This window comes from Lepidochelys kempii, chromosome 17, assembly GCF_965140265.1.
Source record: "Lepidochelys kempii isolate rLepKem1 chromosome 17, rLepKem1.hap2, whole genome shotgun sequence".
In the NCBI taxonomy this organism is placed as follows: domain Eukaryota; kingdom Metazoa; phylum Chordata; order Testudines; family Cheloniidae; genus Lepidochelys; species Lepidochelys kempii.
The window spans coordinates 12,533,386-12,554,900 of NC_133272.1; the positions used below are offsets into that span (position 1 = coordinate 12,533,386).

The following is a 21,515-nucleotide window of genomic DNA, read 5'->3' on the forward strand; positions in this document are numbered from 1 at the left end:
AATGAGGAAACTAAGGCGAGAAGTGAGATGACCTCCCCAGATCTCATAAGTCTGTGGCAGAGCCAAAAACAGACCCTGCCCCCCCCCCCACCACACACACACACAGAGTCCTGCTCCTCAGTATGCTGCTATAATCACTGGACAGCCGATGCTGTCTCCCAGAGGCAGGAATGGAACCCAGGACTCTATACTCCTGAGTCCTCCAGATAACAACTCCCAGACCTAACAGTGTCCTCTTACTGGTTTTTCATTTTAAAATTATACAAAATTGCTCACAGAATCACAGAAATAAGAGGCATGTTAGGTCATGCTGGCCAGTCCCTTACACAGTCCAATTCAGGATTATTGCCTAAAGTGTGCACCCTTGAGTGCTTTGTCTAATTCACCTTTAAATAACTCAAACTTATGCTCTAATAAATTGGTTAGTCTCTAAGGTGCCACAAGTCCTCCTTTTCTTTTTGCGAATACAGACTAACACGGCTGTTACTCTGAAACCTGTCAAATGATAAGGCTTCCAACAACTACCTTGGAAACTATTCCCCGACCTAATAGCTCCTACCACTCACCAGTAAGTACCACTTTCCATAAATGTATAATTCATCAAGAGGAGAAGGGGAAAAAAACAAACAAACAAAAAAACCAAACCCCACAACACTTTCTGGGTTCTTTTCCCCTGCTGTACATTAGTCTGAGCATGTTAAAAGAACATTGCTAGGTTAAAAATTATGGTCAAGATTTTAAAGAAAACAGATGCCTAAAGTTAGGCTCCCGAGTCCATAACTAGGCTCCTAAAGAAGGGCCTGATTTTCAAAAGTGCTACACACCCAGCAGTTCGATGGAGTCATGCCAGTTTAGAGACCGGCTGGGAGGTTATTCTGTTTAGTTACCTCAGTACAACCCCTTGGAAGTCAACGAGGTTGCACGAATTTATGTGAGAGCCGGACTGGCCCATATTCTTTAAACATGGCAACGTAAGTTTCCATGTCATGGCCATTATCACTTTCTGTTCTTGGGTGTCCAGGACTTTGATTAAATGGAACAAACTGCTGGCCTGGCAAATAAGGAGAACATTCTGCCGAGCGAAAAACATGAAGCTCATTTGTCCAAAAGTAACATTTCTATGGAATGTCACTCCAGATTAATACATACTAAATTAGGGATTCATTTTAGCTGCTGAATGGCATTGTTTGTGAAGTGGAGATGAAAGAAAACCCTGTTTAAATTGGAATTTAGCCGAACGAACTAGTGTAACTAAACAGCAAGGAGTTTATGGACTGCGCTGAAGGAAGGAACTGGTCTATAAACCACAGTTGGCTGCCCATAAGGGATGGATTAATTATGTGGGGGAAGAGGAAGGGGAAGAAATCAAGGCAGCAGAATAGTAAGAAATGTCAACACTAAGTTTTCACTGGGTGAAATCTACCTTCCCTGTGCAGAGTGAACACAAGGCTTGTGCACCGCTTCAATCCCTCTTAAACCATCAGTGATACACAGGCCTCGAATTGACATTCTGCACAGGGAAAGTGGATGTTACCCATTACAAATAAGAAGTGGGAGGAGTAACTCTACTCCAACACACACACTTAAAGAAACTCACGTGGATTTGCAGCCTGTATCTACACAGTGGTTTGTGGATTATACCTCCTGGGGCCTGATTCTCAAGTCCTTATTTGGGGAAACCTCTCATAGGTGTCAATGGAAGTTTTGCCTGAGTAAGGACAGCAGGCTTTGGCTCATGGAGTTCCAGGCTCACATGACCTGGGTAGATCAGACAAATTGGAAAACACAGTTGGAATCCACAGGCCAAATATAAAAAACCTGTGAACCTCACAGAAATCATGCTCTGTGTATACATTCCACATGTGCAACATATAAACCTCAGACAGAGAGCCATTCTAAGTGAGCATGCATCTTCTTCAACGAGGGGCTATTCTTGGGAAGTGCACGTGTAATGTCAACAGACCTCTGTCGTCAGCAGGTGGGATCGAACTGGGGATTTCTGGAGCCTAGGGCATGAGCCTCTGCCACATGAGCTAAAAGCCAACTGGCTGTTAGCTAAGGCTGTAGAGCAGACTCATTTAACATTCTCTAAGTGGTCTCCGTGACACTGGATGGGTTACACACGCAACCTACAGAACTTAAAATCTGGGTGTTAAGAGAGTGAAGCACCAACAGCGTTGTCTTCCTTTAATGCCCTGATCCTGCAAGCTGCCCCATGAAGGCACATCCCTCCCTTAATGTGCACTGGTTCTGGGAAGCAGTCAAGTAGCTGTTTGAAAAGATTTGATGTACATGGCCGTGGGAGGGTTGGGCAAGGATACCCAGGAGGAAATGTCTGGTTGACATCCCCCCCGCCCCCCGGCATAATGCATCACATTATGATGAGAAATGGCAAAGGGCCCATCTTCCCCCTGCATTCTCATTGGCAGCCACATTCCCATCGCCCGCCTAGGAATAGATTTCATTACACGGTTGACTTTCGCCTCACCCCAGTGCCGTACTGAACACTACCAGATGCAGCCCTTGTATGAAACCAAAAACTAAAACATTTATGAAAAAAAATTCACTGTAGCTTAACATCATCTTAAAACTCCAACTGACTATGAACCATTTACACGGTTCCTTTACTTTTCCCACTTCATTCCATTCTGTTGGGAGTCAGTTTCACCTTTGCTGCTAATACATTTCATTTTCTGGTTTCAGACACTTGCACAGTCCTGCTGGGGTCACAACCAGGCAGGGGAATTTTGAAATAAATTAAAGAACTCCCCAAAATAAGTTTGAACTGACTTTTAAAACAATTCTGCTCCTGTTAGGATTTGCCACACCTCCCCACCTGATTGTAATTTGTTTTAAACAAAATCTCCAAATTGTGGAGCTTACAGGAATTTGATGCTGTCCCTGGGAATAGTCAAGAAAACAGGAGATGAATTCACAACAACGGCTTAGTAAACAAGGCAGAATGGGAAAGAGCAGTTGAAAATGTTTCCCATGGGACAGTACAATATTTTCAACCAGTGCAGTGAGCTCTTAAGCTGGATGGGGATTTAGAAACCAAAAAAGGATTTGCCTTCCCCCACATTCAGACAGAAAGACTGATCCAAAGCCCACTGAAGTCAATGGCAGTCTTTTCACCTGCTTCAATGGGCTTTGGATCAGGCCCAAGGAGCTCCCAGCATCTGCAAATCAGATGGTAGCAGCAGCAGGTGATGTCTGGCTTTGTATTTTACACCTTTCAAATTTGGACTTCATTTGCCAGATATTATACAGAATTCATCTCCAGAAAGACAGAGGACGAATGAACATTAGACAGGCTGCAGCCTGAAAGTTTCACAAGACTAATATTGCGAGGGGCTGGGAGAGAGGGAAAGAAAAAGGAAAATCCATCATCTCTTAGGCAGTAGAAGTAGTTTTATTGTCTCCAGACAGTGACTACATCACTCAGAAATGGCAGAGGGAGGCAGCTTCAAGCCAGCATTTGTCCTGATGAGTTAAGTTAACACATGGCTCTCATCCTAGCAGGTGACGTATTTTACTTGGCAGAAACTTTAAGGAAGGCTATTTTTCACACCCACCCCCCAGCATGCATGCCCACGCAGGGCTCTCCGAGGGAAGTCTTGCTTTATGGCACCACAAGGACAGGTGCAGACTGCATATGACATCCACAGAGCAGATAAAACTTCCTATTTATAAACTTCCCATTTTGGTGCCGTTGCTCTTATGACAGCTAACCTGAAGAATTCATCCGTTTCACAGTATCCAATGCTGCCCACCTATGACCGGCCTGTTTCTGACCTCACGTCAGTGCAAGTTGGGAGTAACTCAATTAATAACGATGGCATAAAGCAGGCGTCAGGAGAATCAGGCCCTATGTCTCTTATAACTCAGATAGCGCCGTGACAGTCCACTTCTGAAAAATCGACGAAGATACTCAGGCAGATGGATAAAATGCAGACTATGAAGCAATGGGGAGATGGAAAAGGGGCCCACAGGAAATAGCTGCTATAAGCAACATATGCGTATAGGGTCTAATTTTCATGTTGACATTTCTCAAGCTTCGGGGTTTTATTTTTAAATGAGTCAAGAAGCCATTTACTGGTCCCAAGTAATGAGTGATCCAGCCTTCTCAGGAGATTTCAGTCCCTATGGTGGTGATGTGGTGATATGGTGACAATACCTGATCTTGTGGTTATTTTGGCTTCATAAGTGACACGCACCTCCCCCAAAGTCCAACAGGGCTATAAAAAAAACCAAAACAACAGCTACAAATACTGAGACACTTGGTTTCCGGCAGAACCCAAACACACAGCTCTGCGATCAACCCTTTCCATAGGGCTTGGTGTTGCCTCAGTTAATGGCTGATGTCTGAATATACCCTCTCTAGGGAGTTAATCCACTGCCCAAAGGGTACACTGGAGTGGCTCCTCTGTTGAGTGATTGCCATACAAAGGGCAAGTAAACCAACTGTGGGGTCCGAGGCAGAGAGAGATCCAACTGCAGCCCAAAACACAATATGGCTTGCAGGAAGCCAACTGTCAGGTCAGTGGTGTCATGTCACCTGCAGTCTCTCTATTATAGATAATCTGGCCTCAACGGCTCAAACAATATAGTAATATTGGGACCCCCAATATCTGGGCACTGCCCCTTGGCTTTAACTTCCTGACCCCCTTTCTCTGCCAGAGGCTTTCGAGATCTCATTTCCCTCGTTTTCCTAGACATTCAAGCAGCATATGGAAAAGGGGAGTTTTCTAGTGGTGAGATCAGGTGAATGGACTCTGAGACCCCTGGGTTTCTATTCTCAGCTCTGACCATGACGTGCTGTGTGACCTTGAAAAAGTCACCTTCTCTGTGCCTCAGTTTCCCCCCTCTGGAATATCGGTATAGCACCTACCTGCCTGAGAGGGTGTCATAATGACTAATCCATGAAGAGCGTTTTAGGTCTTCACCATTAGGGAGGCCATGCTGCCTAGTGGACGGAGCACTGGACTCGTCCCGCAGAGACATGGGCTCTATTCCTGGCTCTGCCACTGACCGGCTGCGTGATTGTGGGCAAGTCACATCATTTTAGTTCCCCCATTGGCGAAACTGACAAATGATACGGACCTCCTTTGTAAAGCGCTTTGGGATCTACGGACAAGACCTCTATTTAAGAGGTAGGCGTTATTGTTAATAATGCCCTGCACTGTACACGGTCACTTTGAACACTGTTGGGCAACAAACTGTCCCCGCTCCCTCCACTCGCTGTGGGTAGTATGATGCTTCCCATCCCTGGGTTTCCCTCCACATCCCAGATACGTCGGGCAGTCCATTCCCAGCACCAGCGATGACAACGTGGAAAACAGTCCTCTGACTAGCTCCTCTGGGAAAGAGACACCACAACGGCAAAGAGAGAAAACTGAAAACCTTGCACTCATTCCAAGGGATGCTTGCTCGTGGCAGGAACAAACGGATCCTTTCACTGCTGCATTTGTACAGTGGATACACGGACTCGGTCGACTCCGGGGACTACAGCCCTTTACTTTCATACTGCCGTCAAAACAGGCAGTTTGTTTGCTACTTGTGGTGACAGAGCAAGGGTGCGGTTTTGTAAATAATTGGTACGTTATTGGATTGCCATTGGAACACAAGGAGAACACGCACAGCGCAACGAAGCATTCTCCCACGCTTTTCCCTTCAACAAACCATGATCCCTGTGGCTCTGCCTGCACTGTGAGTGAATCCACTGTAGTCACCATCACAGTTCCAGGCCAGTTACCCTGGAAAACATGGACAGGGCTCTTTACTCTTTGATCGAGAGAAGCAGGCTATACAGTAACCCCCACGGTTGTAGAATGCGGTACTCAGAACAAAAGGCAATCCCACCCTGGGTCAGGATGCTAACCTAGAACAGTGCTAGCAACAACTGTGTTTAAGCCAAAGACAGACGCAACACCCTAATACTGTATTATGATCTGGATCTCCATCACACCAAAGACCAAGGTTTACTGGATTTCAAGGGCTGATTCTGCCCCTGGGTGAAAATGGAGTGATTGAAATTTGGAGATGGATTCCAAACCTGAATCCCCAAAAGTTTGGGATTTTCAGATCCAGAGTTTATTTTGGGGTCATCTATCTTAAACGTTGCTGATAGAAGCATTTCAATGGCAGCATGAACAGGGCATCAGGAGATTAAGATTTCATGAATCAAAATAAATAATTTCCTGAGGAGGGCCTTTCCTAACTGGAAAGCCCATTAATAATGGAGGATGAAACTTCTCCCCAAAAGGAATCTTGTATCACCACACATAAGACATTGCAAAAAGGACTGAGGAGCAAAGAAAAATGTGTGGGTGGTTTTGCTGAGAAAGAGAGAGGGGAGTTTTACAAAGCCCAGAATCACACGATTATTGGCCATGTTGGGCTCTGCAAACGAAGACCAGGTGAGAAGAAAAGTAGCAGAACAGGACGCAGTGTGATAAGCACAAAGACCAGGAAAATAAACTAGCTATTCCTGCAGGCCCGCATGTTTTATTTATGGTTCAACTTCATCTCAGCATATAGAATCTATCCAGAGCTCCCCTCCAACTCCACGAGAGACCAAAAGGACTTCTGCTCATTACTCCACTATGACAAAGTTCATTAACCTGTAAAAAGATTTATGCAAATACAGGTTCTCAAGACCCATTTCTGTGTCGCTTGGAGCCAACTGCTAATTAAGCTGAAGTGCAGCGAAGTGAAGAACTGTAGGATTGGGGATGGCGGCAGACAGGAAATAGAGTTCATAAATTCAATGGCAGAGTGTTATTGGGACCAGCTCGTATGAGTAGCGAGGGGGAGGGAGAGAGGAAAACTGCCCCTCGGTGCTTTATTGTTTTAATAATGAAAGGCTCTATAGGAGCGCACAGCCCCTAACCATCTCTGAGCGCATTACTGTACACACAGGTATATTAAATAACTAAGCCCCTTGGAGGCCCTGAGGAGTAAAGGCAATGTATGCAGAAGCGTCTGGATCACTTCACCCAGCCGTGAAACACTGCAGCTGTTGGACAGCAACACCGCACTCCAGCTCAGGACGGAGAGACAAGAGAATCATTCGACCTGATCAAAAGCACAGGGGGGAATCTACCGGAGTTTCAGGGCGGAAGGGCTCACACTGCCACTCTAAGGTGAAGGGCCACGTGTTCTTTAATTACTACAGCCAGGATAGGCCTCGTTTGTCAGCTTTGAGCTGTGTGATAGGGTGTACAGGATGCGTACCTCATCCCAGCGCTGCCTCAAGTACGTGGCCACAACTGGACTGACGTTACAGATGAATCTCAACCCTTCGCTATTATGATGGTCAAAAACCTCAACTATTTCTCGCCTCTTCCAAAGGAGAGAGTAGAATCTTACAACAGGGCTCCGAGCTAAAGCCAGTTAAGTCTCTGGGGGGGGGGGGGGGGGGGAAACACACACACACGTAGAGAGAGATCTGATAATTAAAGACAGAGAATGGCACAAAACTGACTTTTTAAAATCTGTTTTACAGAGTTTCTTGAGACTCTTCAGCCCGGAAAAGCTCCCCACTGCCACAGCATTATAGGTTTAATTACATTCTAAGAGGACAGCAAGGGGTGGTCATTTCCTACTCTAACTAGAAAAAAAACAGAGTAAAGCAACGACTGCGTGCCCCATTTATCACGCTGCACCATGTGCTGAGAACACCCAATGGGATGTGACTTACAGTAAACTCCTCGATCGGGTGCTCCTACCCTGCTCTTTTATTAAAATGGGCAGAACAGATCTCCGAGTATGCAGTGGGCAGATCTGACAGTTTTGCTTATCTAATAGTGAATACAAATCAATCCGATTTTTTAATTACACACTGTGCTTAAAAATCCGAGAACAACAGTCACATGAAACTGCAGTTATTCTACATCCCAATCTGAGCCATTTCTAGGGCATCCGTCGCTGGACTACCTAGCGACAATGTTAGTGGTTCGGGCAGAAGGACAAATCTCAGGAGAGACATGGGTTCTAATGCTGATTCTCTGCCACTGATGTGCTATTTGGCTGTGGGTAAGTCACTTAATCTCTCTGTGCCTGCTTCCCCTCCCACCCTTTGTCTGTCTTGTGTATTTAGATTAGAAGTTTTTTGGAATAGGGACTGTCTCTTACTATGTGTTTGTACTGCACCTGTTACAACAGAGACACGATCACACCTGGGGCCCCCGAGTTGATGATATATAATGCTGATTATAACTGACTCCTCTAGCTACTGTCACCTTCCCTTTCTTTAAGGAATAAAAACAAACACGCATAAAACATAACAGCGAGACAAAGAAAGTAACATTGCCAATCAATGATACACACCCTTGGCAAATATCAAAGATGGAGGCAGAGGCAAACATCTGATGCATGACAGGATTATTTAGCCTTTTATTGGACCTGCTTTTCACGGTCACTGTGAAGCACACTACAGCTCACCAGACGATCACCCCCTCAGCAGGGCTAGAACTCAGTTCACCCTGCTGCAAAAGAGCAGGAGCTCAGGGCTTGGCTACACTTGTGAGTTAGAGCACATTTAAAGCAGCCCCAGGCCCCTCGCTCACAACCCGTCCACACTGGCAAGGCATGTAGAGCGCTCTGACTCCACGGCTAGAGCGCTCCTGGTACTCCACCTCGGCAAGAAGATTAATGCTTGGTGCGCCTTGGCTGAAACGCTCGGGCACCAGTGTGAACGAGGTGTTGCGTAACTGCGCTCTGATCAGCCTCTGGAAACATCCCATAATCCCCTTAAATCACGTGGCCACTCTTCTCATTGTTTTGGAATCACTGTAGGAATGCGGATATACCTTTGAAAGCTCCGTTTCTGACAGCCGGCTGCTTATCTGCTCTGGGACAAAGGAACCATTACTATGGAATGCTGCTTGCTGTGAGAGTGAGAGAGAGGGGTGAGGGTGAGGGGGGTCTGCTGCAGTCTGAACTTACAAGACAGCATGCTGACACGCTCTCAGTTCCCCAAAAACCCACTCACTCTCCCCCCACATACACACAACACATTCCCTGTCACACTCCACCCCCACCCCATTTGAAAAGCACGTTGCAGCCACTTGCATGCTGGGATAGCTGCCACAAGGCACTGCTCTCTGTGGCCGTTGCAAGAGCTGCTAATGTGGCCACGCCAGTGCGCTTCTAGCTGTCAGTGTGGACAGGCTGCAGCGCTTTCCCTACTGCGCTCCACGGAGGCGGGTTTAACTCAAAGCGCTCTACATCTGCAAGTGTAGCCATGCCCTCAGAGAGAATTTGTTAGCTACTGAAGAAGAGCTCTATGGGGCTTGAAAGCTGGTCTCTTTCATCAAGCAAGGTTGGTCAAACAAAAGACATTACCTCACCCACCCTCTCTCTCTAAGATCCTGAGACCAACACAGCTACAACCACAATGCAAACAGCCATCAATGAGGACACAGTGTCATAAGTCAGTCGTTAGCAGTGATTAGCAATCAGTCCAGGGGACAGTGCTGCACACAGGCCTTGCCCAACACCACACTTACAATACAGAATTAGCAATACCAAGAGTTTCCACGGCTGAATCTTATACTACTCCACCTCTGCTACTTGGTGCACGCGGCGTGGAAGCAAAGCTCTGCGTGCCGTGCAAGGGAGAGTGGTGCCGTTTATCTCAGCACCCGTCAGCATCATAAAAATATGGGACTTGCCGTACCAGATGAGGCCAGGGTCCCTGCTAGGTCAGGGCCCCGTCAGAGGAAGGCGCTCTCAGAGTTACGGAGCTAGCTGCACCTCTGTCCCCTTCCTAGTCTCTCTGTGTGTGTGCACCACCCACCTCAGGCCTTTGCCTCCCCTGGGCAGAACTCCACAGTTCTCCCCCTCTCAGAGCGGGCCTTGGGCTCAAGCACTCTGGGTGTCAACCGTGCAGACCCCGCTGATCTGACTGATCACCTACATTTCTCCCCTGTGGGAGTCTGTGACCAGCGGTATCCAGTGACAAAATAGCTTTCTTAAAACCAAGGGAGTGCTTGCTTTCACAGGAGCAACAAAACATTCAGAGAGAATTTTTAAAGCCACAAACAGTCGGCACGCACGGCTATCTTCCCTACAGGCTTACCGTCCTCTGATGGTAGCCTCGGCAGGCCTTAATTTGTCAGATGCCCCAGTGGTGCCTGTGTAGAAGCCTGGTCCTTCCAAACAACTCCTCCCCTCTTGAGAAAGTCCTTTTAAACCCGCCAGAGTTCCTTTGCACCTTCCTGGACTTCGTCCCTGCTCATCAGAATCAATTGTGTATGTTGGGGGAGCTAAGAGGCTGAACCTTCAAAGCTCATCATTGGGGTATTGTCTCTCAACAACCCTTAGGAGTTTCCTGAGGAGTGTCTTATCTTGAGCCATTGTTCCCCTTCCTGCTTGTTTTTCCTGACAACCCCCCTATTAAACTCAACCACTATATTAATAGACAGTATCCATTCACTGTTACCGAGCAGCTCCATTCCAACACAGGCACAAGAAACCCCATCATGCAATAATCAGTGACTGCCAGGAGATACCCCACCAGCTGGGATCCTCGAAATAGAGTGCATTACATGATGGATAGAGAGATATTGTGGCATGGCAGACTTCCCCGTAAATATCTCATACTGGGACATTTAATGGCCATTTCCAGCGTGGAGGAGGATGACTAACTGCATTTCTCCCAGCCACAGAAAGAGGAGATGAATGGAAGAGGGAGCTTCACCCCTCCACATGAGCGAGAGAAAGGGGAAAGCAGAGAAGCCCGTTCCCTTGCTAACAGATCCATCTGGCACTCAATACATGATGGGCTGGTGCCCTCCCCTCCCCCGTTGATGCCTTGAGGCTTATAGTCGTGATTCGGCATGTGAAAAAAAGGCCACCTCTAAACTAGCTCAAAGGTTTCCAAGGTGTAGCGCCACCCTCAGGAATTAAATGAATTTATATGAGAAGTTGGACCTTTTCCTAGCAGGTGGCTGCAGCAGGGGAACAACAAACTTACCACGGTTTGGGGGGCTCTGCCCTACCTAGAAAAACGGGAGCATAAAATCAGAGCAACACACATTTACCTTCATGCTAATGCTCGGCACCCTTCTCCCTTGTCAATATAATGGAATGGCTCTTGTAGCTCGAAGATCCATGCAGGGCAGCTGCTCCACTGCCCCAACCTATTCAGCGCACGTCCCAGCAGGGGGCACCAAAGGAGCAGCAGCAACAGTGGGATTTCAGGGACCAGCCAGCCAACCGCAGCAGTCCCTGAGCAATGCCCCCACCTAGCTGCACACTCAACCTAGAGCTGCCACAGGGTGGCTCCAGTGGAAGAGCTGCTGAAGCAGACCTTAGTGCTGAGCTGACAGGTAGGGCTTTTAATTGTGTCAGGAGATGGCAATAATTGAACTTGCACCCTTGGAAAAGAAAGAAACAAGCCACCGATGGGCAGGAGACAGCACGCACTTGACACTGACTTTACCGGAGACGCCGCATCAGCCAGGCTGGGCAGACAGCTGACCTTTTGGATTTCTGTCGGTGCTGCCTTAGCCACGTGCTTCTAAGCTGCAGAGTTCTGGGACATGCACATAGCAGTGACACTGGTATTTTGAGGAGCTTGTGGGGAGGGGTTAAGATGGTTCATTTGAATTAGATGTTTTCCTCCCCGCCCCTGGGCTGTTTTTAATCCCACAATTCCCTTTATGCAGATCATCACAAAGCCAAGATGTCTCACAACAACACAGCCGCTGCGCTTGTACGTTAACTGTCAGAGCAGAAAGTCTAGCCTGGACAAATTGGTGTTGTCTCTGATCATCCCATTACACTATAGACTCTGATGGTGAATACAACTGTTGTCAGCTAAGTATTTATGCATCTGTGGAAGTTTCATGCAGCCTTCCCGGACAATGAGTACACAACAGACAAGGGGAAAGGGCTAGGGATTTAGAAAGGGAGAGGGTTGCACCCTCATATGCAAACACTGATTTAATAAGAGAGAGATTCTCCAAGACTTAAGCACCCGATTCCCATTGGACTTTCACTAGGAGTTGGGTACTTAAGTGCCTTTGTAGCTTTTGAAAATCCCATCCTAAAGCCCTTCTTGCTAAATCCCCAGTGCAGTTGATTAATTCAGATACGTTACACCAACTGGCCCGGCAGATTTAAGCCCCAGGTGGTCTGTCTAGCTTTGCAAAGATGAATGCACATATCAGCATCATAGCAATTAAGCCTGCATCCCCCCCAAGTCCCTGCATAATGTGAACCAGGGCATAAAAGCAGGTACAATGCAGCAGAAGCACTGAATTCTGCAAGGACAGTTGAGAGCAGGTGTCGTCCCAGTGGCAAGCAAAGCCCAGCCAAAGAGACAGTGACAGCAGAGGAGGGTAAATGCTAGGTAAACTCTGCCGCATGGATTGGGGGCAAGCCTCAAGCCTCCTGTGCACCTGCCCCCTTGTTCACAAATGCATTGGGTAAAACAAGTGCAGAGGTATGTGACTAGATATGCCAGAGTAGATCTGGGGTAAGCATAATCCTCATCATGCTAACAAGGCCCTTATTTCTACACTCCCCACGTAGGTCTCACTCCTGTTACTAGGCAAGAGCAACCTAGTGGCCAGCACACTTCTTAGTTCGGGGTCAGTTTCCCATGAGCTCACCTGTTCCTCCCTTTTCACCCCGTGTTTAGAGGTGCAACACTCCACATCTGTGCTGTGAAGAATCAAGCCCCTAGTCCATAACCAAAGGGAATTGTTGTCATTTGCAAGGGCGACAGTTGGGCAGCGACCTGCAGAGACAACCGACCATCCGTACTGAAGCATCACATTTCCCAGAAGTTAAAGCTACCCAGGAGCATAGGAAGCCTAACACCTGGGCCTAAAGGGATGGGGGTGAGCCAATGCACAGATACGATGGCACAGACAGATTAGTGTTGCTGGGAGCACAGGAAAGGCAGCTGAGATGATGAATAAATTTGAGTCTGGGGAAACAATCTCTGCTCCCCGATGGCTTGCTTACAGCTACCCTCCCACAAACGCCGATGGCCACGGCAGAAGCGATTTCCTTCCATTTCGACCTGAAAGTGACACCAACACGTCTCGAAGCAACGGATCGGGGGCGGGAGGAAATGTCAAACAAACAATCTGCATGGCTTTCAGAAGCTGACTCACCAGGACTGAGACTTCCTCTTCATGATCCCTTGGCGTCTCCACTGCGAGTGAGGGCTGAGGTGGTAGGTCAGCTGCCTGCAGACCTTCTCCATGGCTCCAAATGAGTCTCCTTCCTGCATAGGCAAAGGGAAGGATGCCAGGTAGGTTATTTGTAGCAATGCCACTTCATGGGATCATTAATAAGAGAAGAGCCAAGTCTATTTGCAATACAGTGGAGCTGCTTTGCCCCAGAAGTGGCTCACGCACTGGGTCCCATGTCAAGTCCGCGAGCCCCTTGGAGCTATTCTGAAAAATCAAAAACAACCACAGGAAAAGCAGTGACTATCAATCATTAAAATACCACATGGACAGCATGTATAACCAAGTCACCGCCCAGTGCTGCTGAAGCTCTCAGTTACCCAAGAGAGAACCGCTCAGGTCATCACAAAACCCACAAACACTAGCCCACTCCAAAAGGCCGCCGTAGGGAATGTCACAGGAGAAGTGATGTGAGCTAGTTCAGAACATCTGCTCCCGGCGTGCCTTATCGACCGTGTCTGACTGTCAGCCTGCTGGGGAAGAACTCCCCTTGTGTCGCATGATGTTCTGAGCAGGTTATCAGTTCTTGACAAACCATCAGCCATCCCATTTTCTTCTCCGATAGTTATTGATACTGCTGGCAACCGAGTTCTCAGTCAGGGTTCCAGTGGACAACCCACCCTTGCGGGTTCAGGGTTAGGGAAAATGGCATTCTGAGGCCAGGGAGAATTAGGGGCCCCTAAATATCATGATGTATTGCCTGATCAGATTAAACCACCATGTGAAAGATAGGGCAACTAAATCCAGCAACGGCTGTCCACACGTCTCTGAGCAATTATCACCCATATCCCTCTGCTTAATTCTCCAGCGCCTATCTATGGGCTTTCATGAACAGATGTATCATGTCTCAAAGAGAGAACAGGCCTTGCCTTAGGCTTCAGGGTGGAGGAGGGGCCCTGCAACAGTACATCGAGTTCTGGGCACAGCAATACCATAAACATGTCAACGAACTGGAAGGAATTCAGGGGAAGAGAAATAAAAGTATTTAAGGGTTTGGAGCAACTGATGGCAAAAGGTTAGTCACCCTGCATAGAATAGCTCAGACCCATGGTAGCTTAGGGGAGGAAAGAGGACTCTCCATACACATTTGAAGGCTGTAAACACCAAGCCAGAAGAGGAATCATATAGCCCACAAGGGGCTATATCCAGTCTGTTAGACTGTAGAACAAGATCCTAAACCAGAGTTCTTACCCTTTTCCATTTTACAATCCAACAGAGTCCCTTCCCCACTTAGCCCCACGAGAAGGACAGTGTAGTCCTGACACCTGTCCAAGACTACCAGGTTGAGAGCCCTTGCCCTGAGAAAAGCAACAGAAGCTCCAACACAAAGATATTTTTAAATGGACAGCACAAAACACTGGGGAGCACACCATGGTGAAGGGAACAAGCTTGCAATGGCAGAGGGACAGACTAGATGGAGTAACGGGTCTTTCCCATCTCCGTTTGCTATGATTCTGCAAATAATACGCAGCCCTGCTGGGCTCTTCGCACATCTTGTATTAAACCCAAGAGTAGCTGTTAAAAGCAACTGCACGATTTTAAGCAGGTGCTTAAATTAAAAATAGGAAATCAGAAATGGTGACTCATCCCAGCAAGCGGCAGGAAGTCTGTTAGGAAACCTGACTGAAACATGGATTCCTAGATTATCAGGGCAAAAGTAAAGTCTGGGATAATGTAGCATGACCCCTTGCATAACACAGGCCATAAAGCTTCCCTGGACGAATTCATTTGGCTCAGCTACAGCAGATCTTTTAGAAAAGAATCCAGTCTTGATTTTAAAATGTCCAGTGAGAGAATCCACCATCTCTCTTGGGAAAGGGTTCCAATGGAGAACTACCCTCACAGTTACAAATTTGCACCTTACACAGAACCATAGAAGATTAGGGTTGGAAGAGACCTCGGGAGGTCATCTAGTCCAACCCCCTGCTCAAAGCAGGACCAACCCCAACTAAATCATCCCAGCCAGGGCTTTGTCAGGCTGGGCCTTTTTTCCAGTCTGCATTTGTCTAGCGTCACTCTCTGGCCATTGGCTCTTGTTAGACCTCTGTCTGCTAGATTGAAAACCCCCCTCTTATGAAACCTCTATTCCAGCCTGTGACCAAGTCACCCTTTCACTTTCTCTCTAGTCCTTTACACCCACTTTACATGCTCCTGTGTTCTCTACCTCCAAACATCACTGTCATTCAGAGGTGGGAAATGTAGAGCCAGCAGAAGGCAGTCTGCACGCAGGCAAAGGTCCAAGGATTACAGAAATCTATGGGAGTTTTCCCTAGGTGAAGATTTAAGAATCTGGTTTATAGAGAACACAGTGTATGGTCAGTTACTGCCTACCACTTCTGGGATTCAGACAGGCTCTGTGGTAGCTCTCATAGTCATATTGAATAATCATCATCATACTTTGCTTTGATACAGATGTTTTCATTCAAGGCTCTCAATGCCTTTTATGCACATTGACTAATTAACCCATACTGCCCTTTTGTTACTGCTAACCCTGTTTTGCAGAAGGGTAAACACTGAGACCTGGTCTACACTTAAAATTGAGAGCTATGTCACTCAGGGGTGGGAAAGATTTACTCCCAGGGGCTGCGGCTATGCTGACCAACCCCTGGTGTAGACACGGCTGGGTCAATGGAAGAATGATCTAGCTACTGCTCCAGGAAGTGGCTGAACGACGACAGAAAAAACCCTTACGTCACTGTAGGAAGCATCCATACTAGGGCACTACAGCGCTGGCCACAGTAGTGCTCATAGTGTAGACATGGCCAAAGAGACAAAGTGAGTTGCCCATGGTCTCATAGCAAGTCAGTGGCAGAGCCTGGAACAGAACTCAAGGGCCCACCAATCCAGTCAGTTGCACACACCCATGCAAACGCATGCCCGGGGAACAGCATTCACACAGGGGACAGACTGTGTGGGTTCCCAGGAGCCTCGGGCTCTCAGTTCTGCACTCAGGTCATTAGGCCAGGTACTCGACCAGTCTGCAGCTGATCAGCGATTGTCTTCCACGGCCTGTCTTTTCCCCTTAAAGCCGCCACGTGAAATGTCAGAGATTAACCAGCCCCAGCACAAAAGTAATCATCAAGGATTGCAGCAAAGCAGCAAGCATGCTCTGGTTGAGGTTCATCCCCTGCTCTGCTGTCAGACGATATAGCCCCCTCTCGCCTGGATGCCAAACGGCCTGTTGTCTCTCTGCTGGGGTCTGTGAGAGCATGTGGCTCTTGGCCAGGCAGAGCCAGTCTCCGGCTGAATGCCCGGCTCTGCTGGGAAACCTTTCCAATAGCTTTGGCTAGGAGGCAGGTTTAGGGAGCGAGGCACAGATTTAGCCGTCAAAAGCACTGGAGTCAGAGGTGGGGGAAGGGGGAGGAGGAGGATTTCGGTCTCTGCAGCCAGCACGCGGAGAGAAAGAATCTCTCACTGCAGCGGGGGCAGAAAACCCTCCCGTGTAACACTGCCCCAGGCAAAGACCTACAAGAACGGGCAGGGGAGGGGAACTGCACCACCGGGTGGGACTGGGAGAAGCCAGGCAAGTCTGGGGGTTTGGGCAACCCCACTGTAGGGATGGAGCCAGTGAGGAGTAGGAGTCTGATCCCCTCCAATTGTTTGGAGACAGCTGGCTCAATGGGGGTGAGGAGGGGGCCCCCTAGAGCATTCAACTGGCAGTTTGGCTTCAGGGCAGCACCGGGGTGGCACTCAACTCTCCACGGGCAGTTTCCCGGCACCTCTGGGACAGTAGCTCGGACTGGCCCCAAGCTGCATTTATCCACAGACCGTAGCACTGCAAGTTTCCCCTTCTAAGCCCTTTGGCAACGTCTCTCTACTCTGACCTGGAAGGCTGCCCTCTAGGGGCAGGGTAGGCAGTGCAGTGGGTACACCCATTCAATCCCCGACTTCTCTTGCAAGAGCGCCACCGAGGGTGCCGATTTGTGCCAACTGTGGCAGCAGCTTGTGTCACGTGGGCACCAGTCCCACAGGAATTGGATGGGGGTCGGCAGAGGCGGGTCACGTAGGCCACTGAGGAGCGATCAGTGGGCAACGACCCAAAATTAATTTGACATTTTAACTGTTCTTCATGATATGACAGAGCCCAGTGAAAAATCAGGAGTGCACAGTGAATTACAGGGTGGGTGGACAAGGGACAGTCCTGCCCCATTATCTGTGTGCGGAGAGACAGGGGGTCCCTGCTCTGTGCTATGCTGGAAATCTCTAGGGCCAGCTATTGCAAGTGGCTAATGCTAGCTTGCGTTCTTGGTATGGGAGGGTTACTTGTGCATCCAAGCCCCACTCTACAGGGTGCAACTTCTGCACCAAGGCAGGGGGAGGGAGAGAAACTTCTGCTTAGGGGTCTCTGGTGTGAATAATGACAAGTCCGAGCGAAGAAAGAAATCATACGACCGCCATGGGCGCTGCAGGCAAACGCCTTCCCAACTGCAGCGTGTCCAGAAAGCTAATCGAACTGTAAATCATTTGAAATCAATGAGAGCCCTTTTGGTATTGGGGCTTGCCTGTGACATGATACAGATGGCCCAATAAAGAGGCTCAATTGGAAATCCTGAATAATGCTCCCTGAAGAGCCAAAACACACAGCAGAGAGGAGAAATTCCCCTGCACTTCCCAGCAGGCTCAGGACCTGGGGGCAGAATGCACGGGTCCCTCATGGGGAAATAAAAACCTGCCTGTTCTTTGTGTTAACTGCGCCTCAGAACTCTAGTGTTAAGAGAGACACGTTGTGGGCCGAGTCCCTGCACTACCCACACTCGGGTCCAGCAAGCAGGTCAGTCCCAGGCTCGGCAGCACAACTGTTCTGGACCCGTGATCATCTATAAAAAATAAAAGCGGCTCTTCCCAAGTGGGCCACAGGTGCAAAGAGCCGGCAGCAAGGGCGCCCGGCCTGAAGCAAACTCTGCGCAGCATGGCAGAGCCATAAATATTTCACCTCCCTGATAATTCACCAGGGTCTGAGGACAGCCCGCTCCCCTAAGCCCGGCCCTGCCAACAGCAAGGAGACTTGGTGGGAAGTGGCTGGTGGCCAACAACCTCTCATCCCCACTCTGGCAGCAGACATCTACAGGCGATGGGTCCCACACTCCAACAGCATGCCATTGGTGGGGGATGGGTCTTGGTGGCCCACTCTCCCCTCAGCGGGACACAGACGCTGGGGGGGTGGCCCCAGCGATTCAGTCTCCTCATCCTGCCAGGATCATTAGGGGAGACCCTCCTCCTCGGCAGCAATCTGTGACGGGTGATGGCAGGGGCCATGCTCACCTCCCCTCGAGGCCTGCATGATCTGACGCCTCTCCGCCTTTGATAGTCTCAAGTGGTCCACGCTGCCTCCCCCTGCAAGAGAACAGCCTCATTTCTGAGCCTTGTCTTGAATTCGGACTCAGGTGAGCAGCGTGTCGCTGATTTAAACCATGCTCAATACAGGGCACAATGAACCCAACGTCTGGCTTCATTAACCAGGCTACGCTCCACATGGAACAGTCCATCTACAGCCAACTGACTCCCTTGGGTAGGGGAGTTATGCCAACAGATGCATTCTAGTGAGGAGCTCTCAACATTCAGTCTTCAGCTATGAAATGCTGGACCAAGAAACCGTGTGCACATTTAAAAGGAGAGAGACATCCCGAATACACAGCCCTAGAAACTCTGATCATCCTAGGCTTTGATGGCCATCGCTGTTTATTCACATCAACTGGTCTGTATTTTGTTACTCATCGGAAGGAGTCAGATGGGAGCGTTCACTAAGATGTCACATCCCATCATCAGGGCCATCCGATTACTACTGGCTCCAGAGCCTCTCTTAGGAATCTAAGCGCTCCGACATTGCTGTGAGCTGAATATACGTGTCATTAATGGAATGTTTTCTCTATATTCACCCCAGAAATCATCCAAGCAGAAGGGTATAGATAACGATATTATAAATATTCAATTAAATCAAGCCGATTATGTATGGAAATGCTATGAAACAATTACTGTATTTACTTGTTCATAAGCCCGTTCATTTATAAGCTGACCCACCCCCCACCCCCAGATGGATAGGTAAAAATGGCAAAAACTGTATGACCTTTTCATAAGCCAACCCTATATTTCAGGGATTGGCAAACTTTGGCTCCCAGCCCATCAGGGTAAGCTGCTGGCGGGTTGGGACATTTTGTTTACCTGGAGCGTCTGCAGGCAGGGAGACCCTCAGCTCCCAGTGGCTGCGGTTTGCCGATCCCAATCAATGGGAGCTGCAGGAAGCGGTGCATACCGATGGACATGCTGGCCGCCACTCCCTGCAGCTCCCATTGGCTGGGAACGGCGAACCGTGGCCACTGGGAGCTGAGGGGCTCCATGCCTGTGGACGCTCCAGGTAAACAAAACGGCAATGTATTAAATATTCAATTCAGCAGAGCTTGAAATTGTCAAATTTTGTTGTAGACCTGTTGATAAGCCAACCCCCTCTCTTTAATGCTTCACTTTTTTACCAAAAAAATTCGGCTTATGAACAAGTATATACAGTACATCGATTTCTCTTCGCAAACCACTTCAGAAAAAATTGTGCATCTAGAATGACCGGGGCAGAAGACTTAGCATAAGGCTCATGGTGTTTCACTAAACTGTTCCACCCACTCTGGAAGGTCCTAAGCTTTGTCAGAAAGAACAGAAACTGGGGCAGTTCATTCCAAGACATACCTAGGGGCCCATAAGGCAACATAGATCAATCAAGAGCTGATTTAATTCAGCAAAGACAGCCAGCTATTGTTATCTGTATGAACTGATAGAGGGAAGGGATGGAATTAGTAGTATCTTCTGCATCCCATCCCTCATCTGGGACAGGAGGCAAAGATGGATGCTTTCAACAGCTCAGGGAAAAACTCAAAGAATCTTTGTAATAACAGTCAGCTTTAAGGGAAGATTAATGTCAGAGAGGAGTTGGAAGCAGTTTCAGAATGACTTGACACCTGAACTTTAAAAGGCGGCTAGCAGCCACACCTGTTGATTTGAGTTTAGAGATTAGGGACCCATTTCTGGTACTTAAGCATATGCTTAAGCACAGAGCTATTCAGGAAAGTACTTACGCACAAGCTAAAGTTAAGCACATGCCTAAGTACTTTCTTCAACACTGATAGTTTCCTAAATCAGGGTCTACATTACATCAGAAGAGAGAGAGAGAGGACTTAGCAGGAGTTACATTTCTTTCTACCACCTCTCAGGATAGGGCCCCATAACACTCAGTTGTATTAGGTCCATTGCTACACACTCCAGAGTTCCTTTTAATCAGTGATAGATGAACACTAGGAAGTTTGGTGTTTTGAATAAGCACCAAAAAATTTGGAGAACTTCCTATTGCCTATTGCACTGGAGGATCTCAAAGCACTGTGCAATCCTTCATTAGTTAAACCTCAAAACATCTCTGGAAGATAGAGCAGGAGTCTACTCCCTCTAAATATTCCCCACCTGCTCTGCCAACTTCAGCTTTCCTCATTCAGGTCCCTTCAGGACCTCTAAAAATGAGAGGAAAATGCCACAAATTTCTACACCTACAAAACCTAAGGCCTCCCCAAGTAATTTATTATTAGGTCTGTGGGTTGTTTGTTCCCTTTTGATTAAAGGGAAAGAAAGTAGTTTGTCATGAAATAAAATGGGAAACGAGAAACCAATGAAAAGTGCTTTATTCAGAATATAAATCACTCAGCCCCTTGTGGTGACATTTCTTCTAATAGCTAAACGCACTGCGAATTTTCTGAGCAATGTTTTTAATGTGCCAGGGCTCTGTCTGCACTGGCATCAGAACAAAATTTGAATGAAAAACTGAACAGAGCACAAACAGGGATCTCATTATCATCACAGAACCCACATGGCTCATATACATTGCAAGTGGTTCTAACTCTGACTCCATCACTGGAAGCATGGCTATTCCAACAGTCCATGAAGACTGACCCGCATATGGTATTCAGGACTCTTCTGCAGAGGCTCTCAAATGATTAGGAGTTGTGGGCCCACTTATTAAGACACTTAAAATGTGGAGGGGCCCAATCTACTCAACTTGAGTACAGATCTGAATGCCTCCAAAATTCATGGGTGTTCAGTATCCAATTTTGTGATTGCCTGTTACAGACACAAGGCCACGTGATAAAGTTTGGATCCAGATCTGAACTCTCCTAGTGTTTGGGAATGGCTCACATGCCGGGTTCGTTCAAGGGACAATCTCTGCAAAACCAGTGACCTCATTGGGCAGCCACTGTCCCAGATTAACTGGGTTTTAAGCATCTCCAGAAACTTTGCCATTTTCTTCCACATCTCACGGAAACCATTTGGCTA

General features: G+C 48.0%; 1 protein-coding gene across 1 annotated transcript in view; it reads right to left on the reverse strand.

Annotated features, from left to right (window-relative positions):
* Window positions 1–21,515, reverse strand: part of LRRC75A (leucine rich repeat containing 75A) — a 192,565-nt gene that overhangs the window by 55,343 nt on the left and 115,707 nt on the right. The window contains exon 3 of the mRNA XM_073315474.1: window positions 13,134–13,246. Within this exon, the coding sequence (XP_073171575.1) occupies window positions 13,134–13,246 (113 nt within the window). The remainder of the gene's footprint in view (window positions 1–13,133; window positions 13,247–21,515) is intronic.